This window comes from Syngnathus floridae, chromosome 13 (assembly GCF_059516105.1).
Source record: "Syngnathus floridae isolate MCC-2025c chromosome 13, RoL_Sflo_1.0, whole genome shotgun sequence".
Classification (NCBI taxonomy): Eukaryota; Metazoa; Chordata; class Actinopteri; order Syngnathiformes; family Syngnathidae; genus Syngnathus; species Syngnathus floridae.
Window position 1 is genome coordinate 6,563,242 of NC_142425.1, and position 25,857 is coordinate 6,589,098.

General features: G+C 40.0%; 2 protein-coding genes across 2 annotated transcripts; one reads left to right on the forward strand and one right to left on the reverse strand.

Annotated features, from left to right (window-relative positions):
- Positions 1 to 11,060: 11,060 nt before the first annotated feature.
- Positions 11,061 to 16,949, forward strand: LOC148388334 (profilin-1-like). Its single transcript, XM_088393821.1, has 3 exons — positions 11,061 to 11,389; positions 13,813 to 14,005; positions 15,561 to 16,949. Exons 1-3 carry the CDS (start codon positions 11,072 to 11,074, stop codon positions 15,656 to 15,658), a joined length of 609 nt encoding a protein of 202 aa, XP_088249947.1. The 5' UTR covers positions 11,061 to 11,071; the 3' UTR covers positions 15,659 to 16,949.
- A 510-nt stretch (positions 16,950 to 17,459) lies between these two features.
- LOC148388335 (E3 ubiquitin-protein ligase RNF13-like) lies at positions 17,460 to 25,857 on the reverse strand. The gene is made up of 7 exons (XM_088393820.1): positions 25,821 to 25,857; positions 23,144 to 23,231; positions 22,268 to 22,358; positions 22,086 to 22,191; positions 21,887 to 21,980; positions 18,372 to 18,452; positions 17,460 to 18,080 (listed from the first exon to the last, which is right to left on the reverse strand). Exons 2-7 carry the CDS (start codon positions 23,157 to 23,159, stop codon positions 17,728 to 17,730), a joined length of 741 nt encoding a protein of 246 aa, XP_088249946.1. The 5' UTR covers positions 23,160 to 23,231; positions 25,821 to 25,857; the 3' UTR covers positions 17,460 to 17,727.

Below are 25,857 nucleotides of genomic sequence, written 5' to 3' on the forward strand. Positions count from 1 at the left end.
CATTTATCCATCCATCCATCCATCCATCCATTTTTTTTATTGCTTATCCTGTTCAGGATCATGGAGAGCTGGAGCCTAAGATGTTATATTGCATTTTTGTATAGAATTGTGATTGTTTGTTTAATTGTGAGATGGTAGAAGTTGATTAAGGTGCAAGTAAATCATCACTGAAGGCAGAGGTAAAAAACACACTCTACTAGATTTCCCTGTGTTTGAATTAGTTGGTAGGGTGATTGTTGCAATCTTGTTTGGCTGGTGGCCAGTGTTCATTCAGTCACATCCAGGAAATTCTTCATACATGGCTCATGATGACCCTTGAGAGGAAGGAGCAGAATGAAACACGCTGAGGTCTTGAGAAAAAAATATAATATGTGTTCCTGTATTTTTGCAGTATTTTATGAGTATACTTTTGTATTTATATGTTTTGTTGACAACAATGCTCCTTACTTACAGTCACATCGATTAAATTGAGGCTACACGGGAGCTAACAGTTTATTATTTTATCATTCAGCATATATTACAAAAGCCTCAAGTCATGACTCTCAATCCAAGACAAAAAAAAAAAGGCAGGAAGTGGAACATAGTCCTCTTATCGAGCGTCTGTAAGGTCACCATGTGGTGATTTCACAATCAATACTTACATTTGTGTGACCATACCATCATCACCATCATCTTTCACTATCACAACCGGTTTAGAACAGCACCGTATGACAGTGCTGGTATTTTGGCATATATACATATACTGTATATATAGTATTTTGATATAGACAACCGGCTGTTGACTGCTGCTAGTTTATTGTGTAACACTTGACCGCAGAACATTTATCACCTGATGGGGGCATGATATACTTAAAAAAAAGGAAAGGGTCATACTCTTGGATTCTGGTTGTGATCGTCATATGAATGAATTTGTTGTTTATCTCCACCACAAAGGTCATGTTTTCATTCCCCTGTCTCTTATTTCACAGGGTTCTGTTGGAAATACATTAAGGTTTTATATTTTACAGTTTTTTTTCCCCATGAATATCCATGATAACGATGATATTGTGAATATTTTTGGGCTATGAGGTGGATGTGGGGTTCAAATCTTACCGCCGTCCTTCCTGTCTGGATTTAGCATGTTCTCCCCTGTGCCTGCATTGGTTTTCACCGGATCCTCAGACTTCCTTCCACATCCCCATGAATGGATAGAGAGTGTTTTTTTTTAAGATTGTGCCAAATTATTAAAATATTCTGAGCAAAATTATCCAGAGTCCAATGAATGTTCATGTAAACACATCCCTCATGAATCTGAATTACTTCACTTCAGCCAGTTCAAGGTTCCAGAGGGCTCATTGTCATTTATCCATTTGACAAGCACCCACTCAAATATAGTAGCTATTATTCATTTTGCCAGTATGAGGCAATTAAATATATTCTAAAAGCTGGGGACTTTAGTTGGAGAAGAAATTGTTATTATTCCCCGACATGACTCACTAATCTTCAAATTACATGGTTACATAATGCCCGGGTGCCAACTCACAAGGTCTGTCTTGACAAAAAAAGAAATTCATGCAGTCCTTAGATGTGATATTGGAAACTGAAAACAACTATAGACATTTTGAAAGTCCATTGTAAGGAGATCTAAATAGGCATAAGCAAAAGAAAAACAAAGGAAAAAAACTTTACATGTAAGTATTTGTTCAAATGAGCTTTGGAAGACCTCACTGTATAACGTAATAACAATATATCATAAAAGCAATTGTTTTATGACCAAATCAGTGGCTTGCATGATCTCAATCCAATAAGAGCATGTTGTTCACTTAAGAGAGACAAAAATTGAAAAGTTAAAGTGGCGCTGATGAAGTCCTGTCCAAAAACTCCAGGGATGAAATTACAGTATTACTATTTTCATCTAAGTATTATGGTTGTATTTACAATTACTGTATATCAAGTATCCAACTACATGCTACCAACAAAAGCATAAAATATTCAAATAGAATACATCATCCTCCGAGTAATGCTGATTATTAAAAGTGTTAATTTGTGCAAATCATCAGAGGCATGTTTTGCCATTCAAAGTTGGCTGCAACCATTTCTGCTTCGCTTTTCTTCTTGACCAACCAATCAGAAGATGGAAAAATGCTGATATCATCAGCCAGCACTACTGATTCTGAAGGCCTTGGTCTGAATAGATGAATGTGGCAACACATGAAGACCAAAAAATAACAATCACAAACATGTACAGGAAGCAGTGAAGCCAAGAGAAATGCTATGAAATGAAGTGAATGGAAGTGAACCATTTTGCTTGCATTTAAAGATTATATATAAGCATCATCCAATTATCTTCACCCCAACTGTATACATATGAATAAATAGCTTGTAAGTGAACATGTAAAATGCCGGAAAAAGCAATATTGCAACATCATATCAGTCTGTCCATATATATTTAGGATCCCTGCTTGGCTTTGCCTTTCCATGCTCCAGACTTCATGTTTGTGTAGCTGCATGTGTTTATTTATCCTGTTCCGAGGCTGAAGACTACCAGGCTGTGTTGCACCGCGTTACAAGCCGAAATGCCGGCCACTTTCAGCACACCACTGAAGAAACAAGACAAACGTTGTCCTGTCTGTATTTTAGGGCCCAAGAGTCCGGGGCCAGTGGTCACTTTCAGCAGTCCCAACATGGAAGACCTATGGCTTTAAGGAAGGCAGTTGTTGGTGCTTGATAAATAAACAAAGTAACCAAACATTACTCAACACTTGCTAAAAAGGGAGAAAAGTACACACGTGCTCGGGTCAAGGTTTTCACCAGTTAAAACACTTAAAATGAGGGAAATGCATGTGAATGTTGAATGTGGTGTTATGGGCATGTTTTCCAGTGAATTGACCTGAATGATTCATTTCTCACTGTCTGACCACTATCAAGTAGGTAAACCTGAATTCACCAATGTGCATATGCGTCAAGGTGTGTCTCTGGTCGGATAAGCTCTGAATACAAATGATTCCCGAAACAGGCTTAGTTAAAGTCTGGTGTATTTTGGGAGATCATTGGGTGTATCATTTTTGTTCAACAGTGACGTGTTCCCTCAGATTTTTAAGAGCGTCATAAATTCTTTCACTTTCACAACAAGCGTCTGTTACATAAAACTGTGTGTGATAGTAATCATGGTATAATTTAGCATGAACTTTTAACTTTCAAGGCTTTACCCATTGATTTTCAATACACCCTGAAAATTGTGTGAAAACAACTCACAGTTGCCTAGCAGTAGTCATTCCATTCAAACATCAACATGGTCTACTGGTACCATGTGTGAAGTGCTTTTATTAAGTTCAATGAATCATAGCCAGCAAGGGCACCAGCTCGTCTGACCTGGGCCTGCACTGCTTGCAGTAAAGGACTGATGATTCAATTATATATAATTATTGTTATTATTACTATGATTATTATTACCTAGTAGTAGTAGTATCAAGACTATATCAATGTAAATGTATGATATTTGAATCCTACAAAAAATACAATAATAACAAAAAATAATAATCATGATAATAATAATGTCAGCTTCATTATAGGATAGATAATGGCAGGGTGAACATCTAACGTTAGCACGTCACTTAGCAACATGACTCCATAAGCAAGCTGACTCCATACTGATTAAAACAAATATATTTCATACTTTTGAAAGGTTTTTAATGAATTGATAAATCACTTTCACCGTGTGGCTATGATAAGCTCAACAACATACTACACATGTCATATGATGAAACTAAAATTTTAATATTTACACAGTTTCAGCCTGTATTGAAGAAAGACCAATCATGTCACTGAAAGAATCAGAGGGGCATACACAGATATTAAATATTCAGCCAGAATTATCATCAAATAGAATGTACAGAACATGAAGAAGATGACCCTTTTTAGTCAGTTTACTTGAAGTGGATAATAAAATAAAAATAAAATAGATTTAGTATCGTTTAAACACTTATTGAACCAACACTGTAGTTAGCAGAGCAGCACATCACATGAAAACATGTATGAAATGAAGAAAATACATTTTATTCATTGTACTGTGTCTGAGCAAAATGTTTGGTCACTTTTAATAACACCTCAAAGTTTCAATATTTATTCTGCTGCATTTTCATGATGTGTTTGTCTGCGTGTGTGTATTGTGTTGAAATGCACGATTTGTGTAGATAGGCATAGAAACAATGGGACTACACACCCACAATGTAATATTTCCACAGGAGTGTTCAAAGTTGTGGTGCAACAATATAAGACTAAATCTAGAAAAAACAGTTTGAGCTGTTTCCTCTTTGGATTGCTTTGATTTTAAGCTTCTGTGTGATGTAATTCCTCAGATCCGAGAGTCTAAACAGGTTTTAGCGGTCAGGAGGAGTGGAAAAATATGGACTTGCAAGAGAATCCCTTTGTTCAACCTGTTTTGACAGCAATGACTTAGTGAAGTATCTCTTGACCCCTTGCCTCAAACTGCCGTGTTGACATGATTTAACGAGGATTGTCTCCTGATCAATTAGCCTTTCAACACCATGAGGTTGAATTACTTAACACATTGCATTCCGCAGACATCTCAACTTGCTAAATAAGTAAGTCGTTCACAACCTCATTTAATGCTTTCTGTTTAGTGTTGCACTGCAAGATAGTATACCCCGAAATGTTTAGGGTTATATTTATTTGCTGAAAAGAAAAAAAACAAGCACAGCCTGAGGATGACAAGGATGTTTGTGAATGTCATAAATAGTTGTACAGAGAAGATGGCAAGGTTTCCTGGTAGTGGAGTAGCCATTTCGAAAGAGGTAAGATGGTAACCAAACATCCATCATCGGGTTTGTGGAAGATATTTTCTCACAGGCATTTTCAAAGACATTTTATTGCATTCCAGCATGCCATTCATTTCACCATCAAAACAGCACGTAAGTGCCATTTATCAAAGCGACTGAAAAGTCAAGCTCAAGCAATCAGATCCTTCTTAGTAGTTGGATAACAAGGAATTAGTCTATTGACTTAACTATTTTTTAAGTCAACTTAGCTACTAAAATGTCAATTTTGTCTGTCTTTGGGTCTCTCTTCGATTCAGTTTCCCTCATGTCGCATCTTTTTATCATTTATTCAGAGGACTTCCCAAATTGATTATTCAGTTTTTTTAATTGCTCTGCCTTGGTCAAATGAAGGAAGCATTTGTTACTTGCGGTGCCACCAGAGAACATTTTTGTTTTTGCCACACGGGAACAATGTATGATGTCATGCTAACTTGTCCTATATATTGTAATCAGCTTGCAAAAAAGCTTTTTTTTTTCATTTTTTTTTTTTTTAAATAACATTCAGAAAGACTTACATTTTCAATCTTTTCAGTGTTGTTTATTCAATGTATTGTGTAGTTTTACAGTTGTGGATCAGTTGGTTTTCAAGTACTTTACATCTAAATTATCCTCATTTTCATCAATAACATTTTATACATTTAAGTATTTCCAAATCTTTCGGACAAGCGGAATTGTCTTACAATTGTGTAGTTGGTGATTAATTCCCATTTATAAACTATTGTGGCGTTCGGTATGTTGCTGTTGGAAGAGGAATTATGAGCATTAGCTGAGGCCAAGGGTCAATTCTTCATATCCTGCTGAGGGTGAAATTAGAAGTTGCCCTTGGAGATAAATTTTGTATAATACTTTTTAAATTAAAAAAGAAGTTAAACAGAATTAATGTACTGGTATTCTCCTAGTTTGTAATCTAACTGCAGAAGCCATTCATTTATAGGTTCCAATTAAACATTATATAGATGAGTTTCTGTGAGACACAAACACCACATATGACATTCCGCCTGGACCAGTCCTTTTTACAATATGTCATTTTCCATGGATTCCAGTTGTAACAATAAAATCCTGTCAGGGTAATTTACTGCACCAAATGGGAACAAACCGAGTCTGTTGATTTATTTCTGAGAGAACTAGCTAAATGGTATGTCCCTTGAAGTATTAAATCATATGTGCCACTTTGAATACCGTCTTGCTGTCTTGCAAAATGACCCTGAGCTATGGGGATGCCAAATTCAAGAATTAGTCTCAATGGTATTTCCAGGTCAAAACAACAAACTTACCTAACCAAGTGGCTTACTGGTATAAGATTTTTCTGATGACTTTTTACTTTTACTCCTTATATTTGAACAAAGAAAACCAGAGCCGAAATTTGATTTTAACAGGCGGTGTCATATCTTTTATTTTGTAATAGCTGTTTCCTCTTCTTTCTGAATCTTTACTTCCTATCCTGGTGTCTCCTCTTTATTGTTACTGTCTCCACCATGTGGCTCATTTCCTCACATATACAACTGCAACTACCCCGTCTTGTCAAATTCCGAACCAGCAGTCCAAGCATTTGCATCTTGTACTTCCTGACTTTATTTTTTACCTCCAGTTTAGCTGAGATTATTTTAAATGGTAATTTTTCTGGTATTTTTTCCAAAGCTTTAGTAGGATTTTTTTTCCTTTTTGTTATTTAACTTGTCCTCATGACAACTGCTCCCCAGTTAATTGTAGTGCTGTTTATTGTCATATCGCCAGTCAAAGAAAAGTAGTTTATATGACATATGTACACTTGTATTTCATATTTCAATTTTATTAAGATTCAAGATTCAAGAGTTTTTATTCGCCACGTTTGAGCGTGCCAAACAAGGAATTTGACTTCGGTAAATCACAGCCTCTGTCCAACATTTAGGTGACTCACAACAACACTTAGGACATGTGAAAAATGGCAGATATTCTCAAACATCCCCTGATCTTAAACTCCCAAGAGGGCAAGGAAAAACTCAAAACTCCAGCTAGGGGAAATGAGAAACCTTGAGAAGAGACCACAGAGATAACTATAATCTCCTCACATGAGACAGATAAAAGGCTATTGTATTAAAATCGTAATAAAAGTTTGTGTCTTTGTGTATTTTCCCCCTTTTACTAAGTTTCCGTAGGACGTAGGAGTTTTTTTTCATGCAAAAAAAAAGAAGAAGAAGAAGAATTTAGACGCTGTAGAGAATTATGGCCGCAAGATGTCACCAGACGTTAAGCCACATAACAGCCCTGCAGCCAGTAAACAGTCATGATAAAGACGCTGGGAAGTAAATTTGTGTTCATGCACAATCAAAAAATATCTATCAGTAGCTATACATAGGTAAAGCCCCTTAAATAGTAGGAGGCGTATACACAAACTATTGTTTCCTGCAACGTAGAACCGAGTTGGATGTATATACAAATAACTTCAGAATAAAGCTGAAAGGCAGTATTTGAAGCACATCTGGTTTGTTTCATTTCATATCCCTTTTGGTGGTGTTTAGAGCCAAATGTATGAGAATTGTATCGATGTCCCATTGTTTATGGTCCTAACTGTGTGTCTTGTGTGACTCAAACAGTCTGGGTGTGGTGTTCCAAAGAACAAGCAAGTGCTGAATACTTGGACTTTTGGACACAAGGTCATCTCCAAAGCAAAAAAAAAAAACAAAAACAAGTGAATGACTCAGTAGGTGCCAAGGTGGCCACATGAATTACCTGAATTAATTGTCAATGAATCATCTAAGTCTAGAATCTATATATATCTGTTCTGTTACGATTTGTTGCTTTGTTTATTTATTTATTTTTAAAGAAAACATACAGTAACTTATCAGGGCCAGACTCAAGAGTTAGAAAAGGAGTGCTATCTAGTGGCAGGTAGTACAAAGTGCGGCAGACGTTTATTGACTGGAAGTCCGTACATTTTTTTCAAAACCTGAACCTCAGATTTCTGATGCTGTCGTGCTAGCCACTTGCATTACTGCCCAACTTTGTAAGTAAATATCACTCGACTGTACTCGTTTCCTTGACAGTAATAGTAATACGGCTTCCGCAAGTCCATATATTCGTCTCAAGCTGAAGAAAAAAAACTGCACAGAAAATGCTCTCTTGTACCTCATCCGCTAAAGAACCCAAAGCAGGCATGTGTCGGCCTAGTTTTTTGAAAGAACTTTATATGAGCAACGCCTTTGCAGGAAACTCAAAAAGGAAGCTATAAGCGAGAAATGAACCGCCAGTTTCCATGAAGCTGTGAAAGAGCACGATGAGAGAAGCATCATAAGAATGCCCCTCTAGAGAAGAACTCACTTCATCCTACTCTGTGAATCATGACTATTCATCATCCAGAAACACTGCGGCCTTTCTCTCCATCCTCAACATTATCATACAATGATGTCAGTGCGAGGTAAACTAGATGTGAAGTAGGACAACAACAATTAGCTTTGCTGCCAAATGAAGATGCCACTTACAAAAATGTCGACATGAGGCGGGAACATGATATTGTTGCATTTCCTGTTTCTCACAATCAAAAGGGCTCTGAACTCAAGAAGTAATAGGAAGTAGAAAGTTCTCGGATCAGTATCAGGCCTTGTATATGCAAAAAGACCAACTCACATTGTTTGTGTTGACTTACAGTCAAGAAGGAATAACGTGCTATTTACATAGAATTTCAGTGTGTGTGTGTTTGTGTGCGTGTGTGTGTGCGTGTGTGTGACATCCATGCATAATCAATGGAAGTGTTAATCAGTTCCACAGATGGACAGTGTAGGTTCAAAACTGGCCTGTGAAAAGACTTAATTGTGCATGCGGATGAGTGTGTGCGTGTGGAACACATGCATGCTGACACAGTGACATTCAGATGGGCCATCTTTGATCTCTACGGTTCCTCAGGCCGGTTGACTGTCACATGTTTTAGTCACAGCTTGCTATGCACTTTCCGATTGATTATGGACAAGCTCAGGGTGCAGTTCGCCTTTACCCAGTTGAAAAAAGGTGTCAAATTCTTTGCTTCATCGTAGATTTTCTATGTGTGTCTGAGTCACGGACCTTGTGAGACATTTGCTGAGAAAAAAAGAGGAACAACATGTTTCCGCTTCCCGTTTTGCTAGTTGATATTTTATGCATTCATTCTGAATTGTCACCTTCTTTACTTCTTCCTTAATAACAGTTTAAAAAGATTCAAACTTTTAACACGCGTCAATGGGCAATGATTTGAGCACCCCAGTCCAGAGAGGTGCCATGAAAAAAGATAACAGAGCACAAAGAAACACTTTCACTCATTAGATACACTACACTGCTCATCTAGAAAGAAATAAAGGCCATTTCAAGCACTCTTTGGAAATCAGCATGCAGAGTAGATGTATCAAAATTAATTGCTTAATCAACAAACTTGTTTCTTCTTTACTGGCTTTATGTCTGAATTGTAAACATTTAGATCTGTAGCGTTTCACCTTGAGTACAAAAAGTTTGAATTTGTTCTCCCTCAAGAATGTCTTTTACTTCACTGAACGAGCCTGAACACGAGATAAGAATGTATCAGCTGAACTCTTCACCGCCCAGTTGGGGATGTGAAGTATGTGTGGCCTTGTTTTCATGCTGTCACGGGCTGTTCAGGCTTGCCGTGCTGATTTCCTGCGGCTTTTTGATTAGTCCATGTATTAAACACCATAACATGACATGTGGCCCCACCACTTTGTCCAGTCCACAGGTCACACTTGATCCACAACAAAACCAAAGAATGAGGAAGTGGGAGGAGTTAAGAGAACTTATTGGTTCTCCAGATGGACACTAAGGCCTTAAATGTTAACTTTGGCATGCAGCGCAATGTACAGTTAGCTAGAGATTCACGATATGAACAAGAGGAGCTATAAAAATGTTATATTTTGCTTACAAACCTGTCTTGTACGCTTTCAAATGATACTGAGAACACACAGCCAAATGCTGCATTCCACTGAGAATGGGGCAAGCTCATACAAGGTGCTTAGGTGTGCCCCATCCATAAGATTTAAAGGGAAAGCTTGAGAAAATTTCCAAACTGCACAATTACATTTACAGATGTTTCACATGATAAGTCAGCATCATGGAAATATTTAGCATCACAGTTCTGTCTCTGAGGGTCCTAAGTAAGTAGTCCTAGGTAGTCAACTAAGTCAACTCATTTCGGGAAGTTAAAAAAACTTCAACAATCTGAAATTATTTTTGGGTGTCAGTTATTGCCAACACGCATCTTCACAAATTGGTACAAAAAATAACACCACTAGATGGATATTTTCTACATTTTCTACATTTTACATGATTTTTTTTTTCCAATGATTTTTCCTCGTTTCATGTAGAATTATGACAAAAGGGTAAGAAAACTGAAAAATGATCAAATTGGAATGGTATAGATGGATAATTTTCAAAGTTAAGAAACAAGCTATTTGTAGACTGGCACACATTCATCACAAATAATTTTTGCGGTCAACATAAAACAATTCTCCTAATAAGGCTGTGGATGGGGAATATCTGCCTTCTCCCAATCTATTTCATCAGAGTGCGTACTGGTTTACGCAAATTAATGATGATGCTGTCTCTAAATTCTGCCTAATTCTCCCATGATTTCGCTGTATATTTATGCTATTTATGTTTTTACGTTGTTGTCACAATGGAAGTTGAAAAAAGTAACGCAACTATTTTGACAAGGACAAAAACTTGCAGAGATGCTTTTAAATGTACATAATTTCATTTCAAATCCACGTTGGCAAACAATGCATAAACTAAAATCGTGAAATGATAACCATAACACAAACGTAAAACTTATCATGCTTACGTCTGCACATTGGTGGCAACGTAACCACACTGCTTTTTACCTCTATCAACGCGTTTAGTTTTGCCACGTAAGTCATCATCGACGCGACGTACATCGATAGAATTTCTGCGCTATTTCGTGCTTATGAAAGTATGACGGTCAAAAAGTCGACTGTAGTGTTCACTTGTACTTTTCACCGTGGGCTAGGGGTAGCTGTCGCCTGTTTCTGACTTGCGAATTCTGGAAAATTTGACATTTGCATACTCTTAAAGCAGTCACATATAGTGGTTTGGAAGTTCAAAGTGTTTTGAATACAAACGTAGACTTGATTGATTTTTATTCCAGAAATATCCCAGGTCGTTAGAAGTGTGCGCCGTATGTGAGAGCCACACGGTAAAGTAGGTCGTGTATCCATCCGCCGCATGCTATATTACGCAATGACGCAGCGGGCCAATCACCACCCTCGCGGAGTGATTTAATGAGGACTACACCCAAGCCCTTGTCTCGACACTGTGACTTCCCTTGGGTGGTGACTGGTGAGAGCGAAAGAAAGCAAGGGCACCGGAACGTCCAACTGCAGCTCAGCTCTCCCTTCCTTTTTCGCTCCAGAGACGTCTGTGCAAAGTTTCTTCACCCGGCATCTCTTATCTTCCACCAATTATCAGAAACCATGTCTTGGGAGGGATTCGTGAAAAATTTTATGGCTAATAACTGCCAGGATGCGGCCGTTATTGGGTACCCTGAGCACAGATTCGTCTGGGCAGCACATCCCGGCGGTACATTTGCCAATATCACGGTTAGTATGCTCAATCACACCTTTTCGGAGTTAAGGTTTGAGTTAATGTGAATGGAAAACATGTACAGTCGCACATGTGCTTCCCTTCTGAGCAGGCCTTGTCGGTCGGGGTAGTGTAGTGTAGTGTAGTTTAGTGTAGTAGTAACACATGGTGTCCAGTGCTTGGTGTTACCGTTTAAAAACCTGGCTTTGATATAATGTCTGACGTAAATTAGCCATGAACCAAGTTAACTGTAACAAGTGTTAACATGACTAACGCGATTCTCGAGGCGATTGCGGCGAGGCTAGCGAGCTAGCGGAGGCGTCATCTATTTAGCGTTCGGGACCGCGCACTTAAGACGGAAGCTCACAGGCGTGACTGGATTCCAGAATGTATCGAATCGTGGTGACTTTCAACTTGACTTTTTTTGGTGGACAATGTTTCGGTAGTTTGTAACTTGAAGTGAAAGCACAGATAGTCTAAACGTTTACTCAAAGTTGTCGAATGAACGTCTGCTTGCCTTCCTTCCGTCTTGTCGAACCGCTCCGGACGGCGCTTCTCCCGTGTAGTCATTTGGAGTGGAGGGGCAACTGAAATAGTTTTCACTCCTGACAGTTTTTACGTGTGTGGGAAAGTTTAAGTGACTATCCAGAGCCTCCAATTGATCAATTATTTGTTAGATTGATCAATGATGAAAATAACAACGCGTAATGATGTGGATTAGTTTTGCATTCCTATTTAACGCAGCAAATAATGTTTCTCCCGTTTTTATCATGCGTGTAGTCAATACTGGGATCATTGCATTCGTGCCTTTTTTTCAATGGCGTATTCTTCGTCTAAAATCGAAATGGCAGATTTGCACAGGCAGCTGTGAAGCAACCTTGCGTTAGTCGAAGCAACAGGGCACCCACCACCTCGAAGCTTGTTGCGAGGCTTGAACGTTGCGTTTCCGCTTCCTCAACGCACGAAGCATGTGCTGAGCGGTGCTGCTCGATGACTCTGCACTTCTGCAGATAGACTTGACCCGTATAACTCTTTTCTCACAAGGGTTGCGATGCACAATAACTATGGGTCATATACTTATTGGGCAGTAATGAGGTAAACTAATGACATCACAGCCATTGATATCAACAAAAATGGACTGATAAAGAAATGTGCATTAACATTGGTCTGGTTCAAAGAAATGTGCATTAACATTGGTCTTGTTCCTATCACTTTAAGAACATCACGAGCCAAGCCTCCGATTTATGACGTAGTACATCAACATGGCTCACCCTTCACCAGGGTGGACTTTTTAAACTTTTAAAACTGCAATTTGTTTTGAAGACTCAATTATTGTGATTGCAGCTGTGTTGGGATTAATTGGGTTCTCAAAATTTGGGTATCTAGTGGCTAACTTTGAGTGCTGTCTCAGTACTTTTTAAAAGTTGAACTGTAATCATGCTCCAGATCTTGCTGATGAGCTGATCATTTAAATTGTTGGAGGAAGGAGACATTTAAAACGGTGCAGGACAGCGGCCTTCAAGGACCAAAGCCAGAGAGACAATGACATTTGGTTTACAATGTCTTAGAATTCCCACATCGTTCACCTGAATTGTATGTACATGCCCTCAAATTAAAGTTCAAGGTCTGCACTTAAATCATCTCATGGTTATATTTGCAATATCTGTACATTTCCTAGAGGATTGAACATGGCCCAATAACCAGTTTTGATGGTTTGTAGTTCTAGGATGGTCGTAGTGCCTCTTGTGCATCTCGGGACTACCTGTTCAACATGGCAGTAAAGTCTCCATCTAGGGACGAAAGGTTTTTTTGAGGAATTTTTTTTTGTACCCCCCTGACACTTGCAATTTTGATTTGTGATTTTCTTGAAGTCAAGTTTCGGTGCACTATTCACAATGTGCAGTAACATTAATCTCACCATCATCTGTATGTCTAGAATAAACATTAATTGCAAATCACATTGTCTAAAATCACCCCCAAATGATAATTTGTTTAGCCTCAGCGCTATGCAAAGATATCTATGCCGGCAGATGTCTGCCTGAGTCGTACGTGTTTACTGTTTCTCAAGGATCAGCCTGCATTTGAAGCATTTTAAAACATTTTAGGAAGCTTGTTAACTGGTTGAATTGTTGGCCTGGTTCAACACGTGCCTTGATTTACTTTAGTCAAATCACTGAATAAGACTTGCAAGGTGCCATAAAAAAAATAAGTTCAATATTAAATTACGATTCTTTTGTTTTTGAAATTGGCAACAGTGTATCTTATGCCGCATGGTGACTTTCTTACTCGGCAGATGAGTTTACTACGTGCTGTTTGTAAACCGAAAATCTTGGTACCATCCTAAAATGAGAGCACCTCTAGTTCCGATTTTTTTTTAACCCAGCAATCTACATCCTCGCCCACCAATTTAGGCACTTATAATTTTGTATTTCTTTTGCAGACTGCTGAAATTGATGCACTCGTGTCAAAAGACCGTCAATCCTTCTTCATCACTGGGGTGACCCTAGGAAATGAAAAATGCTCTGTGATCAGAGACCGTTTGGAAATTGAAGAGGAATGGGGAATGGACCTCCGGACTAAGAGCTCTGATGGCGGCCCCACTTTCAACATTTCTGTAGGCAAATCTCACACAGGTACGTGCTTTCACTGTGTAATGCCCACGGTTTAGGTAACAAGCAATCGCAGCCCACCTCTTTTCTGAAACTAAGCAGCAATTGGCCGTTGCCTCAGCTCTGAGCAACTGTGATGTAATTTTCAGTCGACTGTGTGGCAAAATGGCCGTCCCTGAGATGGTTAAAAACAGGTGGACTTTTGCTGCTAAACATCCATCCATCCATCCATCCATCCATCCATCCATCCATCCATCCATCCATCCATCCATCCATTTTCTGTACTGCTTTGTCCCCACGGGGGTCGCGGGCGTACTGGAGCCTATCCCAGCCGTCATCGGGCAGTAGGCGGGGGACACCCTGAACCGGTTGCCAGCCAATCACAGGGCATATGTAACCATGCGCGGATGGTTGTTCGTCTCTGTGTGCCCTGCGATTGGCTGGCAACTGGTTCAGGGTGTCCCCCGCCTACTGCCTGATGACAGTTTGGATAGGCTCCAGCACGCCTGCAACCCCCGTGGGGACAAAGCAGTACAGAAGATGGATGGATGGATGGATGGATGGATGGATGGATCTTTTGCTGTCTGCAGATAGGTTGATATTGCAAATGAGAATCTGTTAATTGCACTACCAGAAAAGTTAGATTAAAATAATAATAAATTAAATACAAAAACTATTTTATGAAAGTTGAATGAATTTTTTTTAATGTATTAAGTTTGTTTTATTATTGTTATTGTTGTATTAATAAGAAGGGTGATATTGGTGTTTGTGACTGTAATAAACAGCCCAGGTTGCATTATGTCAGATTTTTAATCCAAATTAAATCCTTCTCCCTTTTCTTTTTTATTTCAAAGAAAAGTTAAAGATTAAAATAGTAATGAATTAAATACAAATGAACTATTTTATGAAAGTTTAATGGATTTTTTTATTAAATGTATTAAGTTTTTTATTATTGTTATTGTTGTATTAATAAGAAGGGTTATATTGGTGTTTGTGACTGCAGGAAACAGGCCAGGTTGCATTATGTCAGATTTTTAATCTAAATTAAATCCTTCTCCATTTCATCTTTTTTATTTCAACTTCATATGCAACAAATTATTTCATAATCACAAAATAATAATCTATAGTCTTTCTGTTGTTTACGATAACAGTCTTTTTGTTGTTTGCGATCACTGTGAGTGGGCGGTGCGGACGCGTAGTAGTGTGTAGAGCAGTGTTTCCCAACGAATGTGCTGCGTCACACCGGTGTGCCGTAAAGAAAGTTTAGCTGTGCCGCAGAAAAGTGTTTGAAAAAGAACGCATTGTAAACAAGATCGCCAAACCACTAGTCAGTTAGCGCAAAGCCTGGTAAGCCACTGGCTAATTGTACAAATCTTGATTTCATGTTCTGATTGTGCTGCATCAGTTTGTGCGCTGCTGTCAGCTTTTGATAAGAGCTGACGGCCGTGGTGCATTTACGGACATTTATAGAGCTAGTCTAAAACGGCAAACAGTTGAGTAATAGAGTACAAGCTTAACCTGTTGAATTGCTCTCTGTATTTATGATTTCATGTCTTTGTTTGTCGTTTGTGTGTTCCAGCAATTATTGTAATCAAGGGCAAAGAAGGTGTCCACGGAGGGTGCCTCAACAAATTGGCATTTGACACGGTTGAGTACCTGAGGAAAAGTGACTGTTAAAGCATACCGTACCAGGCCACCTAACCAGCTACCTTTCTATCTACCACCCTGTTGCATTTCACACTTCCTGTCCTTGTTGCTCCTTACTATCTTCTGCTCCTCCTCCCCAAACCGTCTCAGCCCTTACAGTTGATCCATAGCCAAGATGAGCGTGTGACTAAGGATGTCACTTGATTAAGACCAGCAGAATGATAGCCAATCACTTGTTGCGTCTTTGGTGCCCATTGACACGACAAGTTCCACAACGTAAGCGCTCCCCGAGAGTGGCCCTTACCTGTTTTATTTTTTAGATTGATTGGAGCACTGAAGCAGTAGCTCGTCCAGGTCTACCTCCTCCCCCAACAATTTCTTTGAGGATAGACTATGTGATCATCTGTCTGCTGTCTTCCATGTCCCTCCCTTCCTGATAATGAAATGCTTGACTCCCCCCTGCCCCCCACACACGCACATACGAGTCCTTGTCAAGGTGTCGTCGTTTGGCTCTGTTAATTGTCATCAAGCAGAGTTACTGTTCCTATACACACACACACACACCCCAAAAAAATCAATGGACATTCCACAGTTACTAGCTCAGGCACTTGTTACTGTCTTTCTTTTGCCAGTACCTGTAATTTGTTTTATGAAAGGCTGTCGTTTTGGACAGTAGATATTTCTCGCTCTCACCACCTGGAGATTGTTCTTTATTTTTTGCCCCCCCCCCCCCTTGTAGGACCAAGTGTAGTGAAAGCTCAGGTGTTGCAACAAAACACCAAACAGGTTAAGTGACAGGGCAGGTGAGCATGGATTTAGTCTTTATTTTTTTTCCCTTTTTCTTTTTTTGTCAACCCCTATCAGAAGCTACACTGAGTTTGAAAAAAAAAAAAAAAATCCTCATTTAAACTGTGGAATTAATTGCCTTTTGCCATCCATTGAGCACAGACCCTACAACTGTAATGTCTGTACACTCTTTGGGAGATGGGTTAGATGAAACCAACATGTACCGTTCATCACAACCCGTGTATCCTGTGCCATAATGTCAAGAGGTCTGTTGCTCACTCTTCCAAGATTAATTTTTCCTACGCATAACTTGTCCTTCATTTTCTTTTCTGTAGCTTCAGTGCCACTGTTTAGGCCTTGTATAATCATGAAATCTGTTTCCAAGTCCTCCTCGCTGATTTGTTCTCTAGTTTTCTGGTATCTGGGATAGTCTGTCAATGCATTGAATTTCATATGCATACAACCAAGAATGCCATATATTGATTTATCACCTTGTTTACAGACAGATCAAAATAAATTTATTCCAACCAGAGAAGTGTTTCCTGTTCGAATTTGTTCAAACGCGTGATGAGCCGCTAGCTGTAACAGGTGCCGCGTGTTTGGCGTTTTTAACCGATAAACAATTGACAACACCCTGGACAAATGAGCCATTTAACTTAACTCAGTATTACTTTTCCCCTATTGGCAAATTGTTATTTTGATATTATGGCATTTACAAATTGACTTTTATTGTTTTTGTATTGAATGCTTGTCTGCATCAAGGTTGTGGATGAGGTGGTACCTATTCCTGCAGACCTGAGGTGAGAGGCAGGGCATACCCCGGACTGATTGCCAGAAACATTTATTGGAACGAGGTACTACAAAATGACAACTTTCATGTATGATTAAAACTTTATTCTCAATAATGATTTCCCAACATGACATTTTCTTTACAATGAGAGCCTAAACTGCTGCGTATGCTTTTTTTATATATATATATATACATATGTATATATACACACACTTCAAAAAAGGCTGCATAGCAGTTGAAAGGTGCATCAGTGTGTATGTACAATAAAAAAAAAAAACGACTGACTGTGAACCAGTTTATATGTACGGTGATGGGTGTATTCACACAGTGCTCATCTGGATATTGTCTCATTCCTTAGGGAGTGTGTCTTGTTTTTGTAACTCGTACAGTCAATATGTGTAGTCCTACCACAGGTGCACAGCAGACCTCCTTCCATGCTTCATTTGCCAGCTTGCAATCAATGTACATATGTATATGTAGGGGGATGATATCAAGGTAAGCAGTAAAGTCCTTAATGACAAAATCAAGCTTGAAGCATGTTGTTGTTGCCTTCCGGGTTTGACTGCGGCATCTGGACAAACACCACGCTCTCCACGGTGACCTCCTCCTCCGTGTCGCTGCTTTCATACAGCGAGTCAGAGTCCGAAGACGACTCCTGGTCCCGATTGGCCTGAGACGCAGCAGACGTGGTGCCAAAAGAGTGGGCGCTGGTGGAGGCTAGTGAGCGCAGCAGCGGGGTGCTTTCGGACGCCTCATCGTCACCGCCGCCCTCCTCAGAGTCAGAGTCGTCCTGCGAGGGGACCACTTTCTGCTTGCACACGGGACACGTCTTCTTGGTTTTGGTCAGCCATGGGTCCACGCACTTGCTGTGGTAGGCTGTGGAGACAGCAGCTCATTATATGTGGTTCATAACGAGAGTATGGTACCATGGAACCTTGATTTTCCTATGCTCGGTTTTTGTTGGTGTTTTTCATACAAAACGTAGTTTGTGATTTGGGGGGACGGGTTGATTTACCAACGCACCTCTATCCCCCATGCATTTCCATGAGTATCAATTCTATGTGAATTTTTGCTATTTTTGGGCCAGATAACTCCAGGGGTCCACTGTAGTTGGTGCTAAAAGTGTTGAACCCGTTTCACTTGCGTGTCCATGCAAACCGGACTCACCATGAGAACATGGCAGGACCCGCAGTTTGTCTCCTTCTTCGTACTCATCCAGGCAAATGGCACACACGTCATAGATGTCTCCTGAGAAACAAATTTGTTTTTGATTGACTTCCTGGCTTCAATTAACACTTTTGTTTCTCAACACCAAACTCGCCAGGAAAAGTTTTCTTTAGGTCTTTCATACCAATAAAGATTGGTATTACCAATCTTTCCTAATTCAGCCTCCGATTAACAAAAGTATTAGAAAACCTTTGTGTTCAAGGTGCATACTGCCTCTCACTAACTCAATCACCAGGACAAGTGCTGCAGACAATGGAAATGAATGAAACATGTTATTAAATGTATTTGCGTGTTTTAACATTACTGTCAAAAAAATCGAAACTAATTCTGCCACTGACTCCACACCCTTCATCCATGTTTAACGTTCTCACAATCTTGGCATGACTTTTTCAAACAAGTCCTGCCAAAGAGGTCACTTGAGGAATTTACCAACGCACTCCTTTTTCAAATTCCACAGCGCCCCCCCTACCTCCTTTTTCTTCCAAGCCTGTGCTTGAGGGAGGGTGGACACTTGCGAGCTGCTGTGTTTACGTAAGCTCAGAGTGAGCATGTTTTCTTCTGATGTCTACGCCAGGGCTGCATGTGACCTTATAAGGACGCTCAGTCACATCCACCACTGCCCTTCTCATCCGCCTCCTGCCTTCCTCCTCTCTCACTGTCAGCAACTGAAACTTAAAGGCAAACTTTTCACTTCATCTTTTATTGTCAAATATTCAAGACCAAGTTTGGGTAACGTAAGAGATGCTTCAATACAATTACAGACAGACCAGCCACTAGACTGGATCGTGGCTGTACGTTAACGGACTTGTTTGTTTGCCATGTTTCAGTTTCATTTCCTCATGACAAACAAAAACGAGCGCAACTACATTGACACGTTCACTTCCTTTGTGGACCAACGGTTTATGAAGACAACCTGAATTCTTCATGTGATCAGTTATTTACTAAAGTTATTAGACATTTACTTACACGCATACTCGTACAATATTGACTATCACGACACATTTTCCCATCACAAATGGGTTCAAATTTACCCGAGACGGTTTAAGAGCTTCCATAGGGGCTGCTGTTTTGCTTAGCAACATTGTTCCCCTGAACTCAAGTCCTTAATGTTTTTACACGAACAATAGAATCCATGAACACAAATTCCCAAAAACTGTGGCGTCCACTCCAATGGATGCCAGGTCTCATTTAATCCCTTGTTACGTCATATGCTCGAAATAGGCACATTTATCCCTAAAGGACAAAAACAGGTGGTAACCTATATCTCATTCATAAGTGCTTTTGTTCATACACATACATTGAAGAGTTCGCTGTCACTGATGTTGATTTATTGAACGATACGTTAATTGCCTATATTCTATACTTATAGTATAATAACTATACTTATACTTTAATCCAAGTGGTGAAAAAAATGAATGGTAATTTTTTTGGGGTGTATAAATTTGTGGATTTAATTGCCAATACATGTCTTGTGCATTGCTTTTTGCCATCTGTAAACACAATCACCCAAAGACAAATACAGCAAGTAGACAGTCATGAAACCTGCCCAGGCTTTCTTAAGACTTGACAAACTGGTCCAGTGCCTTTTTTTTTTTTTTTTTTTTAAGATAGGGAAGGAATTATAAGATGTGTGCAAGAACACTCGTGCACGCCTCACTATCCTTGCATTCTCGCTTCTCGGAGGAGCCTCGTTGTCCCACTGAACTTGATGAGCACCGTGAAGTGTGTTAGCAAGGAGACTCAATGGAAATAGTGTGTGGTGAGTCGCTGAATTAGAGCGTTTCTCTGTGCCCAGTCCCGAAACACTGCAGCTGTTCTGTTCACTGTGTGTGTGTCAGCATTAAGTTATATATCAGCACTGACAAGGAGGGACCTCCAAATATGTGCCACAAGCTCTTGCCATAGACAGAAGGTGGTGATTGTGTTCCGACACTAAAGGTGAGCCAGGATGATGCAAGACTGTGCAATCACACTGGAACCGAAGATATTAAAATGGCAGCACGACGCTGACAGGCGTTGCAGCTGCTGTTACATAATCCTGTGTATTGACACAGATCCCATGTCTCACGCCGCTATTGTGCACCAATTACATGGGCACTGTAGATTTCACTGTACACAACTGGACACCAGCTTTGGAAATGTGACGTGTCCATTTTGCCGACTTAATGCAAGCACAGCATGCAAATCATATTCTTTTGTTGAGCATACAGAAGCGTTATACACTGGAAGGTCCAAATTCTTACTACTGGCATAAAAAGATGAACTGAGTTTCCTTCTTGGACTTTCTTGTGGTATTTTTGCCACACTTATTTTACACATGGTGGTTAAGACAATTACCTCGCAGTTGGGAGGTTCCGGGTTTCAATCGCAACTTCTGTATGTTTATTTGTTGTGCTTGTTGTTTGCATGTCAGCTAGCTCATTAAAATGTCATATAAATAATCAATTTACTGACTTAATTACATTGCCTAATCCCAAACAGTCAATACTTCAATTTAAGGACCCTCCACTGAATAATTATGGCTGTTTTATACTAGCTGGCTCCTTTAGCAGTTTTCTTCAAATAAGCAGTAACTGATGAATCCCATCACACTGCACACTTGTGCTCCCCCTACATACTCTTAAGTCATCATTCGGTTTGCTTCCGAGCAAGCCTGCCATAAATGTGATTAGATACACATTTGGTGCCTCCCTGTCACCCAATAGTATGACTCAGCTGGCAGGACCGCAAAGAAAGAAAGAAAAAAAGAAACTTCCCACTGCCCGGCAGTCTTGTTGGACCAGTGCAGGATAGTCCCTGAGCACATGTGATGTGCCATAACATCAAGCTAATACATTTGGTTTGCATGGGAAGGAACCATGGCAATTTGCAGATTTATGAGGGAGAGCCTTAAAATGCGTCGCATTTTTCTCAAACCTGTTGTGTGGAGTTCAGTCAACTTGTTTGCACTTAGCACTCCAGGTCGCTACACATTTTCTGGGTAGTGTCTGATTAAAAAAAAACCAAAAAAGCAAATGCAAAACTTTTAAAGACCACTAAGGCCACTTTGATTTTGACAGTGATTGAAGAAATTCGTCTTTCTTGTATTGTGAACATCAGATTCTGCCGCTCATTGCTTTGCTTGATTGGCAAATTACACGTTGTCTTTCTGCTATGTTTGCTGACACATCAAGCCTGATCGGTATTGACCTGAGCTGAATCGTAATGAACTGAAGAGTCCCACAAAGTAAAAGCTAACCATCATGTGTCCACTCAGAATACCTCTGATCACCCAGGGCGAGCTTGAAAAGAAAAAAAACATTTGAGACGATAATAATCCGATTCGCGCCAACATGGAAGAATGATATGTCAGAGTGCATCGGTGATGACGCTCATCTGGGTCGAATCGGGACAAAACCAATGCTGGATAGCAACCGACTTGACAATACAGGAAGAACAACAGGAGCGGTATTTACCTTTTTTGTACTTGTGGATCGGAAGTTTCTTCAACTGATCTTTACGGAGGCGGCTTCTTCGAGCCCTGTGGCGATCTTGGACAAACTTTGTGATCTAGGAACAATCAAAGTGTTCACGACTTCATCATTGTAACAGTACTCCAGTAGTGATCTATTAGCCGAGCTTTGTTCTAACTTGGACTCTGGACAAGACACCTACCATAAAGACAACAATGAGGATGAGGCAGATTCCAACTATGATGAGGAAGGGGATCAAGTAATACTCTAGCGGAAGGCTGAAGTCTGGCATGAGGAGCACACGACCCCTGAAACATCAGTTACAAATTCAAGGAGTGTGATCCACAATAATATGGCAATTACAATTAACTTTAAGTTACTTACCCTTTGTCAAACAGGTAGTCATCTTTCAGAGATTTGGCCGTTTTTTCACTCACAAACACGGAAGGAATGTCAATCTGCTTCATTATGTCCACTAGAAACCAAAAGAATAGAAATTCGAAGAAAAAAATAATAATCAAGACTTATAGATTTCTCTTCTTGATTGCTAAGTTTGGCTATGTGATATTATTACAAAGTGAAAACCCAACTCAAACCAAGGCGAGTGGAGCTGAGGATAGCCGAGTTGAGTTATGCGTTGCCAAGGTGGCTAAAGAGGATCTTCTTATTTAATACAATTAATGCTTGATTCAAATGTGAGTGTTGACCAATGTATTCCACCACCATCCGATGTAAGGTTGGTGTCATAGCTGTCGTAAATGCGTGTTTAATTGTCAAATACTACAAAGGTTGAACATAATTGAAATGAAAGTCAACCTGACTGCAGCAGTGCTTTCAAGAAAAGTGAACGCCAAGGGATGAGCTGTGAGCAGCTGTAATTGAGCTGCCATTCTTAGCTGACCAGCTATCAAGTGTGATTTTACAGCTATTACAGGAGCTTCACCATGGAAAAATATCAGGAGCTGAGCTGTCAGGCAGGTGTGAAAAGGAGAGATGGTTAAATGGGGCACGTCTCAACAAGAAGAAACACGCCCGGCAGGTCTGTAACCGAGCGTATGGCGAATTTGCACCTCGTGGATGATTTATCATGCTGCTCCCCTTCAAGTGAGGACAGGGAACAGATACTATCATGGTGACTAAAGCAGGCTGTGCTCAGCCGCCGTAGGGCATCGCAACATTCCGGGAAACATCTTGGGACTTGATAGGGATTCCTCAACTCTTCTCGGGCTTTGTAAGCAGGTAGCTGTTGAGGAAACTTACAATCGTTGGAGCCCATGCTGATCAAGTCATCGGAGTCCACATTGTGAACAATGGCTGCCTTGTACCCAGCTTTCTGTGCATTGAGGACCTGGGAGAAGACAACATTTGCATCCTGGTTAGCACAGATTTATCTGGAGTGCATCGAGAAAGCTGCCCTCATTTTGTTAAGCTCCAGCTGGAACCATCTAAATGTATTATCACATGTTGCAGAGAATGAAGTAGAATGGTGACATGGTGGTGCAAGCAGCCCATTCCCCAAGAGTCTTTACAAGAAACAACATGCTTGCTTCACACACCCCCAAGGCCCATAGCATTCCCTCGGATACGATAAACACACAACTTGCCCATGCAGGTTCATCTAAAACCCCAAGGTGACTTTCATTCAAGAACGACCACGGGTATTTCATACTGCAAGAAAAACAGGACTTCAACATGTGTGGTGGGTGGAGCTTGAAATACGAACATTAGCTGTGATCTCCCCACATCTAAATTTCATTTGAAGTAATTTTATGATTACTTCCTTTTATGACTGTGTTCTGTCATAAAGTGACGGTTTGGACTGTGTGTGGTCATAAAATAACGGTTTGGTGCTCTGCCCATGGCGTTCTCACAAAGGCGAACCAAATTTTGGGACTCCTCCTACGCCATCCAGTTGAACTGGCCAAGGTGAATAGTAAAGGACACTGAGTCAGGACTTTGTCATCTAGTCTGAGAGTCCACCACAAAGACCACGGAAATGATGGTGGACTTCAGAAATCCAAGACCTCATGTACCTTAGTGTAACCTATTAAGTAACTACAGTGGTGTGTGATTAAAAAAAAAAAAACATTTTATAAAGGATGTTTGGGGGTGCAGCATCTCAGCTCCCTATGTTTGCTGCATCATGGATGTGCAGGAAACGTAATGAATGACTGGGCTCCCATTCAGGACAGAAGCTGTGGTATCCTGTTTAGCTATTGTTATAATGGGCTCGCTGACAGCAGATGTTGAGAAGGAAATAGGATGTGACAAAATAATCTTGTAATAATAAATTTGTGTTCTCGCCTTGATAGACTTGGAACTAAGCAGTTAAACAACTGATGATTCACTGTCCTTTGAAACTTGTATTTATTGTCCACACCTCCCCCATTGACTTTCTAATGAAGATGAACAAAAAGAAGGAAGGACTATCAATTTGTTGGAATGAACTCAATGTTGACAACTTTTGTTTATTATCATGACAGATGAAAGTAGTGACACTCATGTTGACATGTATCTTCTCTTGACTTACATGGTGTGTGTATATATATATCTATATCATAGAATGACCAAGTTTATCATCTCAAATCTTCCGATTCTGATTCTAGGGAAAAAAAATAACCCTGCAATGCTTTGACACTGTAGCTGTCCACTGTAGCTCAAACCGGCTTCTCACCGTAAAATAACTCTGACACCATGCAAGACAATCCATTTAGATCTGTGACGAGCCAACTGTGCATGTGTGACGCTTAAGGCAGAACAGCCCTGTCTTTTGTCTGCGTCATGTCATTGTGATTCTATGAGCGTGCACGCTTATGTGAATCGGTGTGTATGGCAGTCGAACCGATGTGACTGCATGTGTTTGGCTATGAAGGTGTATTGTTTGGATGTATCAATAGCCACTATCTGGAGGAGGGACATGCATGGACAATTATTGGATTTGTGTGATAAGGAGAGCTGACTCGAGCACCCTAAGCATTGTATCAATTCATAGACTGCATAAAGATGAAAAAGTGACTGAGAATGTTCATTTGCATACCATTATTGTCTTTTTTCATTCGTTAGATTACAAAAGCACCGTTTGTGCGATCTGTCTGTGCAAGAGGAATTCAGCCATTGCAGAAATATGGACATTTGATACATTCCTGAGACTAAAAGGGGGAGGGCTCAAAAAGGAGAGCAGAAGTGAGAGAATAAGAAAAGAGAAGTGCAAGTTCTCAAAGGAGGGGAAAATAATGCATGTGGGACTAGAAACTGTCACGCATTTCTGCATTGCTCTTCCACTCATATAGTCGGTCGTGTTACATATCTTTAGCGTAAAGTTAGTAAACAATGTTTCTGAGAACCTGCAGCTGGGAAGACATGGAATCATTTACATTTCTAAACTCTGTCAAACTAGGACATACCTCGCTTGACAGACTAACCGGTTTCCCTAGCTTGGTTATTCATTACCACATCCGGGCTTGTGCTCCCCCCCCCCCCTCTATCTACTTTCATCTGCATTGGAGACAAGCTTACACAAAGATTGCACTTTTTACCATTAATGAATGAATTACACTGCTTTTAATGTAAAACGCTTTGATGACATTTTGTCAAAACATGCAATTTTACTTCAAAGAGCCCATTATTATGTGGACTACTTATATAAGCTTTTATGAAAGTTATTTACATTATGAAAAAAAAAGTCTAGCCAAAGGCACTAGTCTAACCCCTATTTCACCAAATGTGGACACATTGATACACCACTTGATTCTGCTGAACTCTACAGGACATTTATAAAACAGTTTGGAGGGCAGAACCACATTTAGGCTGACTGAATGTATCTTAAAAAAAAAAAACCCAACACTGATTAAACTGGAATACAACCTGCTGAACAGAACGCAATACATGTCAAAAAAATAGCAGATTTTCTCCCAATATCAACAATTACGTGCCCTACCAGAGAAGTACTGACAGGCCACTGCCTCGTCGTAGGC

What these genes read in the sequence shown, in the direction of transcription:
- LOC148388334 (XM_088393821.1), top strand. Translation starts at nt 11,072, where the DNA reads ATGAGGACTACACCCAAGCCCTTGTCTCGACACTGTGACTTCCCTTGG. An exon ending in GTACATTTGCCAATATCACG is followed by an intron (nt 11,390 to 13,812) that starts GTTAGTATGCTC and finishes TTTCTTTTGCAG; the next exon opens with ACTGCTGAAATTGATGCACT. An exon ending in TGTAGGCAAATCTCACACAG is followed by an intron (nt 14,006 to 15,560) that starts GTACGTGCTTTC and finishes TGTGTGTTCCAG; the next exon opens with CAATTATTGTAATCAAGGGC.
- LOC148388335 (XM_088393820.1), bottom strand. An exon ending in GACTACCTGTTTGACAAAGG is followed by an intron (nt 22,192 to 22,267) that starts GTAAGTAACTTA and finishes CTGATGTTTCAG; the next exon opens with GGGTCGTGTGCTCCTCATGC. An exon ending in TCCTCATTGTTGTCTTTATG is followed by an intron (nt 21,981 to 22,085) that starts GTAGGTGTCTTG and finishes GATTGTTCCTAG; the next exon opens with ATCACAAAGTTTGTCCAAGA.